General features: G+C 48.7%; 1 protein-coding gene across 1 annotated transcript in view; it reads left to right on the top strand.

Annotated features, from left to right (window-relative positions):
- The window catches only part of LOC137334354 (collagen alpha-1(VII) chain-like), a 299,572-nt gene extending 282,600 nt beyond the window's left edge, over positions 1-16,972 (top strand). The window contains exons 113-119 of the mRNA XM_067999062.1: positions 658-720; positions 833-895; positions 3,413-3,529; positions 5,156-5,233; positions 11,176-11,229; positions 13,696-13,744; positions 16,620-16,972. Of these exons, the coding sequence (XP_067855163.1) occupies positions 658-720; positions 833-895; positions 3,413-3,529; positions 5,156-5,233; positions 11,176-11,229; positions 13,696-13,744; positions 16,620-16,972 (777 nt within the window). The remainder of the gene's footprint in view (positions 1-657; positions 721-832; positions 896-3,412; positions 3,530-5,155; positions 5,234-11,175; positions 11,230-13,695; positions 13,745-16,619) is intronic.

Genomic DNA, 16,972 nt, shown 5'->3' with positions numbered 1-16,972 from the left:
AGGAGACAAAAACTGTACACAGTATTCCAGGTGAGGTCTCACCAAAGCCCTGTACAATTATAGTAAACGTCAGCTGAGGGGACTGCTGTGATGACCCTGTGGTGGAATAGCTCACTAACGTTCCCTGCCTTGGTGCACACATGACAGAATGTTCAGTTGGGTTAAGCACTACCTCGAGTTACATTGAAACTACAACACAGAAGCAGGCCATTTGGCCCAACTAATCTACGCCGGCATTAATTCTCCACACGAGCTTCCTCCCACCCTCCTTCATTTAACCCTATAAGCATGACCTTCTATTCCTTTCTCCCCGTTGTGTTTATCTAGCTTCCCCATAAATGCATCTATGCTATTTGCCTCAACTACTCCTTGTGGTAGCGAGTTCCGCATTCCAATCACTCTTTGGGTAAAGAAGTTTCTCCTGAATTCCCTATTGGATTTATTAGCGACTATTTTATATTTATGACCTCTAGATTTGGACTCCCCCGCAAGTGGAAACATTTTCTCTACACCTGCCCTATCAAACCCTATCATTATCTTAAAGACCTCTATCAGGTCACGCCTCAGCTTTCATTTTTCTAGAGAATGAAAAAATCAGGAATATCAGTGTTACTGAGTTCCGATATTCCGTATTTATTCCTATGTTTTGTCTTTCAGGGTGAATCTGGTGCTCCCGGCTCCCCAGGTATAACTGGGAAAGAAGGGCTCATTGGACCCAAGGTATGAAACCAGTGGCAGATCTTTGTAGAATAGCGCCAACGGGTTAAAGGCACTCCAGACACTTGACCTCTGTGTAGCTCTCAGCGTTGATCTGCTCTTGTCTATAATACAGGGTGACCGAGGGTTCGATGGTCTCCAGGGACAGAAAGGAGAACGAGGAGAGAAGGGAGAACGGGTGAGTTACAGTTACTGACGCAGAGTACGGACCCATGTGTCGACTGCCAAACTAGTATTGAGATAAAATTGAAATCATGACTTTGACACTGGCACCACTGACAGTGCAGCACTCCCTCAGTGCTCCCCCCGGGAGAGTCAGCCTGGATTATGTGCTCAAGTCTCTGGAGTGGGACTTGAACCCATGACCTTCAGAGGCGAGAGGGCTACCCACTGAGTCACGGCCGACACCTCTTACAGAGAGTAGCTTCAGAAATGGAATGAAGGAATTGGATTTCCCTGGTCAGTGAAAGTTACGTTAAATTTCTGAAGAAGATATAACATTAAACTGATCAAACCTCCATGCTCCATTTGTCTAAAAATGAAGGTTGTGAAGCCCAATTTTTTCAGGTTCTCCGACAGGACATTTCCTAATTCAATTCTACATGTTGAATCAGTGGAAGCCGATGGTATAATTGGCGTCTAACGACCGAAATGGGACATCCCATCAACTTATATTCATCTGATGATTGCCCACTAATGTAATCTTAATGTGCAGTCATACTGCAGCTCCTGGTCTCAGACCGTGGGGCTGATTTCTCTCTGGAGCTAGGGTTGCCAACTCTGGTTGGACATATTCCTGGAGGTTGCATCACATGACCTCCCTCCTCCAACCCCCCCCACCATCTCCAATATTTTCATAACTAAAAAACACATGCGTTCAAAGAAAATGGAGAAAAAATAGATTTTCTTCAATGCCCCTGTGATTTTAAGAACATAAGAAATAGGAGCAGGAGTAGGCCAATCGGCCCTTCGAGCCTGCTCCGCCATTTAATAAGATCATGGCTGATCTGATCCTAACCTCAAATCTAAATTCATATAAGAACACAATTTTGTACTAGTTCCCTGGAGATTAATCTTGAATTCCTGGAGACACCAGTTCAATCCTGGAGGGTTGGCAACCGCTGGGTGTCACCATTTTACCGGCTCCATTGCCACTTCCCAATTTCCAATATTGGGTGCCCCTTGGACCTATCCTTTCAGGCACGGGGATTGAAAAATGGGCCCGCTCGTAATTCTAGGCCGAGGTGTTTTAAAAGAAAAATAATAGCTCCTGTAATTTTGTTTTTTAGTAAACACGACCATGATTTGCAGCCAGAATCGTCTTGAATCTGAACCGATATGATTCAAATCTACTGTTTAAATCATGCGCTTTGCCCCCCCCATCCCCCACAGATTTTGCCCCAGTTTTGATCAGCTCTGGATTTGAACACACCTGTGCTCCGTTCTGTTTAACTCCGGTGACAAGGGGTCGGCAACCCTCCAGGAAGGCCCGGGAGTCTCCAGGAATTAGGGATTAGCCTCCAGGACACTGCTGTGAGCAGAAACCCGGGAGAAAAATCATAGGGACATTAAAAAGAATTGTGTGTGAATTTTTTTCGTGTTCTTTTGTTTATTAGTGATAAAAGTACTGGAGACCGGATGAAAAGGCTGTTTGACTGACAGTCAAGAATCATCCAGTCGAGTGATTAAGGGACTGTTTGCTTTCCAATCGGCTTTGGGAAGGCGGGGCATTTGCTAGGACAGACGTGTCGGGCGACCAATGGCGGGAGTGTGGGGGCGGGGTAGTTGGCGGTGGGAGGTCATGTGACGAAACCTCCAGGAATACGTCCAACCAGAGTTGGCGACCCCTGCCAGTGACAGATGCTAAGAAAGACAGTATCTGAAGTTCGACTTCATTTAAGAAAATGAAGAGTCCGGAATTGAAGATCCCATTCAGAATCTGACGATTAGAGTTCGTCTTCCTCTTGATGTTCTCACCCTGGGAAAGCAGCCTGATTGAGCGTGTAAAAACCCAGCCCCATTGCCTTGTAGCTGAGTTCGGAACTGTCAGTGCTCATCACACAGAGGGAGCCAATTCTTCCATTAATGAGAATTGGGCAATGCCTGTCTTACTCTGTAATTAACGACCCGCCAACAAAACCAGAACCCGCAGCGATTTCTGGGATCGCAAGTTAGTTACGGGGAAGAGCAGGCAGGCTCCCATTTTTTCATTTCAAATAAAAAATGATTTCGCCCAGTTACCAATTACTCAGGATCCACTGATGTAAGTTTACAGTTGAAGTAGGGTTGCCAACTCTGGTTGGATGCATTCCTGGAGGTGACCTCCGACCGCCCCGCCCCCCACTCTGCCGTCATTGGTCACCCAACACGTCCATCCTCCCCCACGCCCCGCCTTCCCACAGCCAAGTGGGAAAGCGAACAGACTCTTCGTTACCCGATTGGACAATTCTTGACTCTCAGTCAAACAGCCCTTTCTTTCCCCATCTCCAATATTTTTATAACTAATAAGCGAAATTGTTCAAAGAAAATGGAGAGAAAAAAAAAACAATGACCCAGTGATTTTTCTCCCTGGGTTTTGCACGCAGAGGTATCCTGGAAATTAATCTTCAATTCCTGGAGACTCCAGGTCAATCCTGGAGGGTTGGCAACCCTAAGTTGAAGCCAGGCTTACTGTCGCTTGTCTTTCTGTTTTCAGGGCTTTCCTGGTCTCGCTGGTCCCCCAGGCCTCAGAGGAACTGATGGAATCTCTGGTCCTCCTGGACCTGTGGGCCCGTCGGGCCCCAGAGGATCTGAAGGACTTCAGGGTCAAAAGGTAATTAATTGTTTCTTGCGCTGTACATGTAAGAAGATTTTATCGTTCCTTTATCAGACTTCTCTTCCTGTTGCCTTTTGATTTCTTGATGCTATCACAATAAAAACCAACAACCTCCAGCACGTAAGAATTAAGCAATATTGGATGACTGTCCCTCCTGTTCGGTTGAATTAAGGATGCGACGGTCAATTAAAAGATCAGAGCACAGATCAAGTACTTCACAATGCCTGCAGTTCTTGATTCTCTGTTAAAGTTACAGATGAGTTAATTTTTTTGCTTTTCTGCAATTTCTTCTAAATTGCTCAGATTGTTTTCATTGCACGTGCCACAGACTCGGAGACCTGAATGGTGCAAATCTTTTCTCACAGACTGCGGGGAGTTATCTAGCACAGTCTCTCCCCATAGCCCAGACTGCGGGGAGTTATCTAGCACAGTCTCTCCCCATAGCCCAGACTGCGGGACGTTATCTAGCACAGTCTCTCCCCATAGCCCAGACTGCGGGGAGTTATCTAGCACAGTCTCTCCCCATAGCCCAGACTGCGGGGAGTTATCTAGCACAGTCTCTCCCCATAGCCCAGACTGCGGGGAGTTATCTAGCACAGTCTCTCCTCATAGCCCAGACTGCAGGGAGTTATCTAGCACATTCTCTCCTCATAGCCCAGACTGCGGGGAGTTATCTAGCACAGTCTCTCCCCATAGCCCAGACTGCGGGGAGTTATCTAGCACAGTCTCTCCCCATAGCCCAGACTGCGGGGAGTTATCTAGCACAGTCTCTCCCCATAGCCCAGACTGCGGGGAGTTATCTAGCACAGTCTCTCCTCATAGCCCAGACTGCAGGGAGTTATCTAGCACAGTCTCTCCGCATAGCCCAGACTGCGGGGAGTTATCTAGCACAGTCTCTCCTCATAGCCCAGACTGCAGGGAGTTATCTAGCACAGTCTCTCCCCATAGCCCAGACTGCGGGGAGTTATCTAGCACAGTCTCTCCCCATAGCCCAGACTGCGGGGAGTTATCTAGCACAGTCTCTCCTCATAGCCCAGACTGCGGGGAGTTATCTAGCACAGTCTCTCCCCATAGCCCAGACTGCGGGACGTTATCTAGCACAGTCTCTCCTCATAGCCCAGACTGCGGGCAGTTATCTAGCACAGTCTCTCCCCATAGCCCAGACTGCGGGGAGTTATCTAGCACAGTCTCTCCCCATAGCCCAGACTGCGGGCAGTTATCTAGCACAGTCTCTCCCCATGGCCCAAACTGGGAGGAGTTAACTAGCACAGTCTCTCCCCATAGCCCAAACTGGGAGGAGTTAACTAGCACAGTCTCTCCCCATAGCCCATTCACCTCAAAGCAATCTTTCCCTTCATTACCCACCATCCAGTTTTCATTAAATCAAACCAGCCTTGCTTTGGAGACTGGAGGCCTTTGGGGAAAACCACCTTGTGTTGTTTAGTTTAGCCTCACCATCTAAAACAAACCGTGCCTGGTAGACGCTCAGCTTCATTTCGTCCACCCTCGGTGGTTCTGAGATTTTCTCCATTGCTTGTTGCAGGTGTGTTTGAACAATTGCGCTCCAGAAAATGGAGGTTGGATGTTAAATTTAACAGTGTCACTGTTTCCGTTTGACTCCAGGGTGAAAGAGGTCCGCCTGGCGAGAGTGTCCCAGGTCCCAGAGGTATCCCAGGACTCTCGGGAGAGAGAGGAGATCCAGTAAGTGTCAGAACAATGAGGTATTACACCACATGGGGAGCAAGCACTCTGAATGTCCCAGTGCACTGGACTGAGTGGTTATTTCACACACCGTGTAACCCAGTGCTTACTGTCAAACATCTGGTTCTCGGTGGCATGGTATCGGGCCCCTGTCTGTCTAATCAGATGGCTGTAAATCCCAGGGCTTCCTGTCCCTCGAATTCATTCCTCCTCTTCGGATTGAGTTCTCCTCAGCTCTTAAAACTGGACTGCTAGGGTGAATTTGAACGGAGCCCAGATTGAATCCATTAGTGGACATATAATGGCTTTGTGCTACTGACAGGATGGTAACACTTCCAGATTCAGGCCAGAAATCGGAGCCAAAGCAAGTTTGGACCTTCCGATGTTTGACCAAAGGTGACGTTCTGCTCGACTCGGTAGAATAAGCTCATATTTATCTCAGAGTGACGAAATTTGTACTTTCAGGGCCAGAAGCCTGGAACTGCATTGGGCACTGGTTCAGAGTTGGCTAAGACTTCTGCAAAGGCTCCGTGTTGAGTCCTACCTGTGTACGCTATAACCTAGCTTGCTATTGGTAATCATAGAATCATACAGCACAGAAGGAGGCCATTCAGCCCACCGTGCCTATGCCGGCTCTTTGAAAGAGCTATCCAATTAGTCCCACTCCCCTGCTTTTACGCCCCACCACCACCACCCCTCCCACCCCCCCCCCCCCACAGAAGTTTAAACTTTAATCAGACTTGCAGTAGTGTCGTCAACCCTCCAAGATTGCCCTGGAGTCTCCAAGAATTGAAGATCAATCTCCAGAACACTGCTGTGAGCAAAAACCCGGGAGAAAAATCATTGGGGGCATTAAAAAAAAAATTGTGTTTTTTTCAGTTTCTTAAACTTTTGTTTATTAGTTATAGGAGTTGGGGAAAATAAGGCTGTTTGACTGGCAGTCAAGAATCATCCAATCGAGTCATGAAGAGTTTGTTCAGTTTCCAATTGGCTGTGGGAAGGCGGTGCGTCGCCAAGATGGATGTATTGGCTTGACCAATGGCAGGAGTGTGGGGGCGGGGCGGTGGGAGGTGGGACATCATGTGATGAAACCTCCAGGAATATGCCAACCAGAGTTGGCAACCCTAAGGCAGCCCCTCCCCACCCTTGGTCATGAAATCCAGGTGATCTGGAGGCTGGACATCAGTGTCCTGTGTTTATCGGATCCTTGGCAGTATGGTGAACGGGATAGTCGGTAACATTCGCTCAATCCTAGTCTAGCCTGGAGAGAGACGGGCGGCCTCATGATAGCGATACCATTTGGAGTTATATAGTGCATCTTCATATTCATATTTGAATGACCCTACTTTCAGATGCACTAAGGGTGAACCGAAACAGAAAGTCTCAATCCTATTGCAGTAAATAAATCTAGCCCCTCTCACGTGCAGTCTGACGGAGAAGCTAGCCTTCTTCTAAGTATGGTTCTGCCTTGCATTTGGTAGTCGAAGGTGGAAGACAGCCTTTCGGTAGGTGTGAGCACAGATGAATCCTGGCTTCTCCGTTGGATATATACTTGGAAAGGGAAAAATTTGCAGGACTATAGGGGGAAAGAGCAGGGAAATGGAACTAATTGGACAGCTCTTTCAAAGAGCCGGCACAGGCACAATGGGCCGAACAGCCTCATTCTGTGCAGTAGGAGTCCGTGATTCTATGACATTACTTGATTGTAATACAGGGTGGAAAATGCTTGCCGTCCCGCAAAGGACTATCCCACACCTTGGGGATAACTTTCACTCCGAGTGGGGTACCCCACCCATCCGCAGATATGCGCGTGGGGAACCCGGAAGCGGATTGAGTGCATCGCAATCTGCTATCGCTACTCAGTTGAAGGTGAGTATTTAAGCATCCGGGTTTCCCATGCGCCAGGCAGCCAGATTGACAGTCTAGCTGCCTGTCGGGAGTGAAAGGAGCCGTGAATCAGAGAGGGGGGTGCGGGAGGGAGAGCGATCAGCTAGCGACGACATCGGGGGGTCCAGCCAGCAATGGAGATCCGGGGGGAGGGGGGTGGATGGTAGCAAGAGGGTCCGCCGTCGAGGGGAGCGGGGTTGGCCGATTGCGGGGTCCTGTCTGCCAGGTGAGCTTGTTGGGCCTGGATGAAGCACTCCTGTTCCTCCAGGCCCACAAGCCGTTCAATAAAGGCAATAAATCATGACCTTCCCTCCATCATAAGGTCAGAAGTGAAGATGTTCGCTGATGATTGCACAGTGTTCAGTTCCATTCGCAACCCCTCAGATAATGAAGCAGTCCGTGCCTGCATGCAGCAAGACCTGGACAACATCCAGGCTTGGGCTGATAAGGCTGGGCTTTTGTGTTACATATTAATGATTTGGACTTAAATGTACACTGTCTGCACACTGATTGCCTTGGCAACGGGCAGTTGAAAAAACTGTCTGTACTCACCAAGCATTGTTCTGTGAATTATAAATTCGATTTCATTTCGAGGATTTCATTTTCACATCGTTCACCTGACAAAGGAGGAAGCCTCCGAAAGCTTGTGAATTTAAAATAAAATTGCTGGACTATAACTTGGTGTTGTAAAATTGTTTACAAGACTTAAATGTAGGGGGCTTGATCAAGAAGTTTGCAGATGATACAAAAATTGGCCGTGTGGTTGATAGTGAGGAGGAAAGCTGTAGACTGCAGGAAGATATCAATGGACTGGTCAGGTGGGCAGAAAAGTGACAAATGGAATTCAATCCAGAGAAGTGTGAGGTAATGCATTTGGGGAGGGCAAACAAGGCAAGGGAGTAAACAATAAATGGGAGGATACTGAGAGGTGTAGAGGAAGTGAGGGACCTTGGAGTGCATGTCCACAGATCCCTGAAGGTAGCAGGACAGGTAGATAAGGTGGTTAAGAAGGCACACGGGATACTTTCCTTTATTAGCCAAGGCATAGAATATAAGAGCAGGGTGGTTATGCTAGAACTGTATAAAACACTAGTTAGGCCACAGCTTGAGTACTGCGTACAGTTCTGGTCACCACATTACAGGAAAGATATAATTGCATTAGAGAGGGTACAGAAAAGATTTATGAGGATGTTGTCAGGACTGGAGAATTTTAGCTCTGAGGAAAGATTGGATAGGCTGGGGTTGTTTTCTTTGAAACAAAGGAGGCTGAGGGGAGATTTAATTGAGGTGTACAAAATTATGACGGGACTAGATAGAGTGGATAGGGAGGACCTATTTCACTTAGCAGAAGGGTCAGTGACCAGGGGATGTAGATTTAAAGTAACTGGTAGAAGGATTAGAGGGGAACTGAGGAGAATTTTTTTCACCCAGAGGGTGTTGGGGGTCTGGAACTCACTGCCTGAGAGGGTGGTAGGAGGCAGAAACCCTTATTTTAAAAGTACTTGGATGTACACTTGAAGTGCCGTAACCTACAGGGCTACGGACAAGTGCTGGAAAGTGGGATTAAGCTGGATAGCTCTTTATCGGCCAGCGCGGACACGATGGGCCAAATGGCCTCCTTCTGTGCCGTAACTTTCTATGATTTTATGATAATTGGCAAGTCACTTTCGTGCTAGACAAGTGCCAGGCAATGACCATCTCCAACAAGAGAGAGTCTAACCTCCCCTTGACATTCAATGGCATTACCATCGCCAAATCCCACATCAACATCCTGGGGGTCACCATTGACCAGAAGCTACACATAAATGCTGTGGCTACAAGAGCAGGTCAGAGTTTGGGTATTCTGCGGAGAGTGACTCAACTCCTGACTCCCCAAAGATTTTCCACAAGTCAGGAGTGTGATGGAATACTCTCCACTTGCCTGGATGAGTGCAGCTCCAACAACATTCAAGAAGCTCGACACCATCCAGGACAAAGCAGCCCGTTTGATTGGCAGCCCATCCACCACCCTAAACATTCACCCCCTTCACCACCGGCGCACTGTGGCTGCAGTGTGTACCATCCACAGGAAGCACTGCAGCAACTCGCCAAGGCTTCTTTGACAGCACCTCCCAAACCCGCGACCTCTACCGCCTAGAAGGACAAGGGCAGCAGGCGCATGGGAACAACACCACCTGCACGTTCCCCTCCAAGTCACACACCATCCCGACTTGGAAATATATCGCCGTTCCTTTATCGTTGCTGGATCAAAATCCTGAAACTCCCTTCCTAACAGCACTGTGGGAGAACCTTCACCACACGGACTGCAGCGGTTCAAGAAGGCGGCTCACCACCACCTTCTCAAGGGCAATTAGGGATGGGCAGTAAATGCTGGCCTTGCCAGCGACGCCCACATCCCAAGAATGAATTAAAAAAAACTCACCTCATGGATCCGGCACTTATCCGCCTGCTTTCACCTGACGTGAATCAGAAGCGATGGGAAAGAGAGGGTAATATATTAGCATGGATAGAGGATTGGTTAACGGTCTGAAAACAGGGATAAACAGGTCATTCTGAGGTTGGCAGGCTGTAATTAGTGGGGTGTCGCAAGGATCGGTGCTTGGGCCTCAGCTATTTACAAACTATATTAATGCTTAGATGAAGGAACGAGTGTAATGTATCCAAGTTTGCTGACGATACAAGGTTAGGTGGGAAAGTAAGCTGTGAGGAGGACACAGAGTCTGCAAAGGGATATAGACAGGTTAAGTGAGTGGGCAAGAAGGTGGCAGATGGAGTATAATGTGGGGAAATGTGAGGTTATTCACTTTGGTAGGAGGAATAGAAAAACAGGATATTTTTTAAATGATGAGAAACTATTAAATGTTGGTGTCTTGAGAGATTTAGATGTCTTCGTACAAGAAACACAAAAAGTTAGCTTGCATGTTCAGCAAGCTATTAGGAAGGCAAATGGCATGTTGGCCTTTATTGCAAGGGGGTTGGTGTACAAGAGTAAGGAAGTTTTACTACAATTGTACAGGGCTTTGGTGAGACCTCACCTGGAGTAGTGTGCACAGTTTTGGCTTCCTTATCTAAGGAAGGATATACTTGCCTTGGAGGTGGTGCAACAAAGGTTCACTAGATTGATTCCTGGGATGAGAGGGTTGTCCTATGAGGAAAGATTGAGTAGAATGGGCCTATACTCTCTGGCATTTAGAAGAATGAGAGGTGATCTCATTGAAACATATAAGATTCTGAGGGGGCTTGACAGGGTAGATGCTGAGAGGCTGTTACCCTTGACTGGAAAGTCTAGAACTAGGGGGCATAGTCGCAGGATAAGGGGTCAGCCATTTAAGACTGAGATGAGGAGGAATTTCTTCACTGAGAGGGTTGTGAATCTTTGGAATTCTCTATCCCAGGGGGCTGTGGATGCTGAGTCATTGAGTATATTCAAGGCTGAGATAGATAGATTTTTGGACTCTAGGGGAATCAAGGGAAATGGGGGTCGGGCAGGAAAGTGGAGTTGAGGTTGAAGATCAGCCGTGATCTGATTGAATGGTGGAGCAGGTTCGAGGGGTCGTGTGGCCTACTCCTGCTCCTATTTCTTATGTTCTTATGAAACCCAAACGGGTATGGCTAAATTCATTTTAATGTTCCAATACACAAAATATTAAGTATCTCAATGAGGTACATTGCCGTTCTAAGTATCGGCCCGCCGGCTTTAAGTGGGGGCGGGACTTCCTGGCGTCTGCTGTGCACACATCCAAACCTGCCTGGGTTAAACCCAGAGGGGGAGATGGAGCCGGGATGCGGTCCCACTGCAACATGCCCACTTGTTATTTTAACCTCCCACCCACCCCCAACCCACCCATTCTTGGGGGTTAAAATTTACCCCCTTGAGTACAAATCTCACCAATGTTAGGTTACATTCCGTAGAAACTTTGTTTTGCTTTAAGTATCTAAGTTGACATTGGTGTTATATTGATGTAATAGTTGCTGTGTTGAACCTGTTTATGTCACTGGCTGTCGTTGAACTGTATTGGCGGGAATAACCATTCATTTTGTTTTCTGTGGTTAAGGGTGAGATGGGTCTTGATGGTCCAAAGGGAGACCAGGGAAATCCAGGAATGACGGTACGTGACTTTTTAGTTGGAACTGTGATTGTGTCATCGTAATATCTTAATAACCGAGCCTCATTGCTCTGTCACACTGCAGTAAACCTGATATAAATCTACATTGATCTCTAAAATTCTGGAGACTTCCTCTTTGTCGGGCCTATTTCTTGTTACGATTTAGTAACGCTATTCTGACACTGGTAATGTCTAGTGGTAATGTTTAATTGTAATAGTAATGCCTGCTTCTGTTACTTTCAGTAGGTAATACTGTAATACCTGCTGCTTGGACCTCCCACCACTGGTGGTGCTGTGGTGTGAGTCGCCCAGGTCCACCCGCCATTTTGGCTTATTATAACAAAGATAAGAACATAAGAAATAGGAGCAGGAGTAGGCCATACAACCCCTCGAGCCTGCTCCACCATTCAATCAGATCATGGCTGAGCTTCAACCTCAACTCCACTTTCCCACCCGATCCCCATATCCCTTGATTCCCCTAGAGTCCAAAAATCTATCCATCTTAGCCTTGAATATACTCAACAACTCTGCATCCACAGCCCTCCAGGGTAGAGAATTCCAAAGATTCACGACCCTCTGAGTGAAGAAATTCCTCCTCATCTTAGTCTTGAATGGCTGATCCCTTATCCTGCAACTATGCCCCCTAGTTCTAGACTCTCTAGCCAGGAGAAACAATCTCTCAGCATCTACCCTGTCAAACCCCCTCATAATCATATATGTTTCAATGAGATCACCTCTCATTCTTTTAAACTCCAGAGAGTGTAGGCCCATTCTACTCAACTTCTCCTCATAGGACAACCCTCTCATCCCAGGAATCAATCTAGTGAACCTTTGTTGTGCCACCTCCAAGGCAAGTATATCCTTCCTTAGATAAGGAGACAAAAACTATATGCAATATTCCAGGTGAGGTCTCACTAAAGCCCTGTACAATTGTAGTAAGACTTCCTTACTCTTGTACTCCAACCCCAAACATAGCTAAAAGACAAACCACGTCATCCAACTAAACATGAGCAAGGTCACGAGTGATTTACGAGTGTGCTAAGGTCTGTTTAAGCGTTTGAGCAAGTTGTTTTTACACTTTGTCTTCAAAAGGATCACGAGATTCTTCGGCCCAATTGATCAAATCCTTCCAGAATACCGGGCCTATGCAGTGTCTTAAACGTGGAACCCAGCTTCACCCGTCCTTCCTGGCCACCCATTCCAGCTGTTGATCAACCTCTGTGTAAAGAACTACTTTGTTGGGTCAATCCTAAACGTGCCACTCACAACCCAAATGTGTGCCTTCTTGACCTGCTGCCCCAGTGTATCTGAAAGTTCCGGCCAACTACTGTTAATTCAAAGTCCCTTAATTCGAATCACAGGGTGCACGTATTACTGTGCTATTTTGGTGCAGTCGCTCAATTCAATTACCTGGATGATTCCAATTTTTTGGGTCAAAATGAGTTATCAGTAGGCTATATCATTCCAGGTTTTCTTTGTCTTTCCCGTTAAGTATCTCTGTTGTGACGTCTTCACTACGACAGCCATTACTTAGCAGAGGACGGGAATGGATTTTTGCCTGAAGAAATGGCCTTTGACAATATATGAGTACGATGGTGTGGACATGGTGCTGGACTAGCATTCCAGTGGGTTGAGCTACCACCATGGCTAGTTATTGTGACAATAAACCCAATTGGTTCACTAATGTCCTTCAGGGAAGGGATTTTGCCGTCCCTCCTGTCTTACAGGTGACTCCAGTCCCACACTACCTGGGTGACTCTTCACTGGCCTAGCGAGGCAGTCAGTGGGCAGCACTCTCGCCTCTGAGACAGAAGGTCATGGGTTCAAGTCCCACTCCAGAGACTTGAGCACGCAATCCAGGCTGACACACCCAGCGCAGTACTGAGGGAGTGCTGCACTGTTGGAGCTGCTGTATTTCGGATGAGACGTTAAACCGAGGCCCCGTATGCCCTCTCTGGGATCTTTTACATCCACCTTAAGCACACATATATATATATAAAAGCAAGCTGTTGTTAATATAGTTGAACCTGGATCAGAAATAATGCTTGTCTGAAGTGAATTGTATCTAAAAGGTAATTCCTGACTGCCACCTGAGTTAAACATGAGTTGGAGTAGAGAGCGGGGAAGGCTTGTGTGGAGCATAAACACCAGCATAGCAACACCCGGATGGGCTGAAAGGCCTTTTTCTGTGCTGTAGTCTTGATGTAACATCGCCGAATTTAAGAAAACTGCTTAAAAATGAAATTCTGGTGGTGTGGATGAGGGCCATTTTGCTCCAGATTTAATTTCAAACAGCGGCGCCCAGGAAACCCGCAGACCGAAGGCAGAACTTATCTGCGGTAATTGGCCTGATTAGCGGGTGACTACAGACCCCCGGTGTACGTCGGCCGGAAGGAGAGTCGGCCCGTGACGGTCCAGCGAGCAGCAGCATTAATCCCGTCCTCTTTGCTTCCTTGCTCTTCCCGACAGGAGGATCAGATCCGTGCCTACGTGCGGCAGGAGATGAACGAGCACTGTGGTGAGTGTCTCCCCTTTTCAGTTAAAGCGCAAACCGCAGGCCTGAGAGACTGATGTACAGGCTGCAAACTCCACTTAGGGAGTCAGACATCTGTCGCGCTAAACGGGACCGAATCCTTTCACATTAGAAAGTACACCTGCAGTGAATGATTCAGTTGGCAAGGTGCTTGTTATATAAATTGGATTATAAAAATTAACCTTTGCCTTCTCAGAGATGATAACAGCACAGCCTTCTCCCCTCCCCTTCGCAAAATATATTTTTTTAAATGTGGAGAAACCTTAGCCCATGGTGCCAAACGCCACCAAGATTGAAAAAGAGTCACGATTAGGTGACGCCAAGCTTGGGTTTTCAAAGGCAATCGCCCAACGAGGCCGGCGGAGTGGGCTGATCCCAGGCAAGGCTGACAGTAGGGATTGACCCAATTGGTCACAGTGTCTCAGGTTTTCCACTCCCAGCCAGTGTACAGTGACCCCCCCCCGTCCCCTCTTCCTCCCCCCCCCCCGCCCCACCGGGAGCGCGAAGCGTGCGGACATCAGGCTCAACCAGGACAGGGCGGCGGCTTTGCTGCGATGCCCTCCACCGCCCAACAGCCTGCCACCAGCACTCACCGCCGAGGCTTACTGCTGGATAGTGAGGGCGACCGACACACAAGGGAGGTGCACTCCAGTGAGGGGGTTGGGGGGGGGGGGTGGGGGGGGGGGGGGGTTGGGGATTGACGGCTTCAGGGGAGGAGGGGAAAGAGAGAAATGTGGGGAGGGGAAGAGGACCGATTCAAAAAATGCTGTCCTTGCTTCTTTACAAAGTAGTTGGTAAAGGTGCTGCCGGGTGAAGCACTGAGTAGGCCCCAAATTCAATCCTTGATCTGTGCTGAATTCAGCCAGCTGAACAAATGTGGCTCCATCAATTGCCCTGAGTACCCCGGGTTAATGGGGGGGAAGAGAGGGGGGCAAATCAGGGTTCCTGCTCCTGATCTCTATCCAGTGATCTCCCCCCCCCCACCCCCCCCGCTCCCCTCCCCTCCCCTCCCGCTGGAAATTGTGCACGTGTACGCACATGGGGTGACGACACAGTTGGGCTTGGCTCTGGTGCACCCCTTGGTGGGATAGCCCGCCGACGCTCTGCTGTCACTTGAGCGAGGCAGTCGGAGGATGCCGTCCGTGCCTGTGGGACTGGACCGACCCCCCCCCCCCCCCCCCCCCCAGCAGCAAGTCAGCACCTTCAGGAGAGGCGGGGAGAGAAAGGTGGAGAAAATGGAGGGCGGGGGAAAATGAGTTGTCATTGTAAAAAGTATATATATATATTGATCAGTTCATCTACGTGAAAAGCATTGCTTCTTGTCTCTTGTGTTAATTCCAGCTAATTGGAAAAATCTCTGAGGCAACATTCGCTAATTATTTCTCTCTCTCTCCCCCCAGCCTGCGGAGGTGAGTTACAACAACCGTTTATCTTGTTTGTTTTTGCCCGCTCTGGTATGATCGGGTGACTCCAAAGGGACGGGTGTGATATTTGTTTGGGTGACGTTGGCCGGATCACGGGCTCTGTGATCGAGGTCAAGTGGGGAGGGGCGGGGGGGTGGACGGGAGGAAGTGGGGGGAGGGGCGGGCGGAGGGGGCGAAGGGCTGCTCTGAAATCTCGGCTCACAGAACTGCCTAATTAGTGCTGGGGTGACCGAAGAGGTAAAGGAAAGCCAAAGAGAGGTAAGAAACCCTTTTATTCACCCCTCCAGCTGCACACTGCCCTCTATGATGTTTAACATGAAGTGTATCTCACGTGGTATGAGGGGGTCTAAAATGATGCAACTTTCAGCCTTTTCCTCGAACCTTACTAGGCCTTTAATAAATAATAATGGGAGCGAAGGCGGGCTTACAATTGGATCACGCCTTAGGGGAGGCCATTCTATCGCCCCGTATGGCGCTGAGGCAGGTAGAGCAGGAAGACCAAGGCCCAATCTCTGGTCCACGTGAAGGGCCCTACGCTCATTGTCTGCATCTCTGGGCTAGGGAGGAGAAAAATCAGCCTGTGCTGATCTCTGTCAGCGAGGCCAGTATTGCTCCAGCAGTTGCCCCGAGTACCCCTGGTTAAAGGAGGGGGAGGGGGTCATTCAGCCAGGGCCCCCACTCCTGATCACAATCCAGTGACCCCTGCTGCAACGTCCGCATGCCGGGTGAGGACAGTATTGGTTCGGTTGTGATGCCCTCCAAAGTCCAATAGCCCATTGACGCCAAGGGGGGGCGGTTACCACCGGCAGCAGGCACATGGGAACAACACCACCTGCACGTTCCCCTCCAAGTCACACACCATCCCGACTTGGAAATATATCGGCCGTTCCTTCATCGTCGCTGGGTCAAAATCCTGGAACTCCCTTCCCAACAGCACCGTGGGAGAACCTTCACCACACGGACTGCAGCGGTTCAAGAAGGCGGCTCACCACCACCTTCTCAAGGGCAATTAGGGATGGGCAATAAATGCCGGCCTCGCCAGCAACGTCCACATCCCATGAACGAATTTTTTTTAAAGTTTCCTCTGGTCCCACACTGGTTAATGCACCGGTGTAAAACTCCTCACTGCACTATTTTAACTCCATTGTTAACCCGCTTAAAATTAATGAGTTAACGACAAAAGTAGTGTACCAAGGAATTTTCTATGAACACAGTTACAGTGTGTTACCAGAGCAAACTAAACCCCTCAGTGTGTAAGCAGCTGACAAATGAAGAATGACCATTTGGATGAAATTCCAGAGGGTCCCCATGAAACCACGTCCCAGAAAAAGTCTTGAGTAGGGGGTCAAGAGGAGACAATCGGGACATGGACATCCAGCAATTTATTCCGATACAGATCAGAACATTGGACTAATTCGGACTATCTGATCCTGCAGCACAGCTAATCCACTTTGCGTTGAACGACTCTTGGCTTCCACATCAGGGTGACACTTTGTTCGTGTCCGTCACCGTTATCACCCGTCCACATCTGTGGTGCACGGACACAGTCGCGGAGTTAGGTTTGGCCCAATTTGGGGGAGGTGGGGGTGGCGGGGGTCGAACTCGAGATTCGGCCGACTTGTCAGGAAGGGGGACCGAGCTGGGGAATGCACACTTACCTGGTCCAAAGGCTGAGCGGGGAACCTGGAGGCCCAAGACGGGTGACGGAGGTTCCTTGGAAGCGAAATGGAGGCGTTTCTCCAAAGCCGTGTCGACCGACCTCAGAATGATTGGGGGGGAGGGGTCATGA

Source organism: Heptranchias perlo, chromosome 17 (assembly GCF_035084215.1).
Source record: "Heptranchias perlo isolate sHepPer1 chromosome 17, sHepPer1.hap1, whole genome shotgun sequence".
NCBI lineage: Eukaryota > Metazoa > Chordata > Chondrichthyes > Hexanchiformes > Hexanchidae > Heptranchias > Heptranchias perlo.
This window is presented reverse-complemented; position numbering and strand designations above follow the sequence as displayed.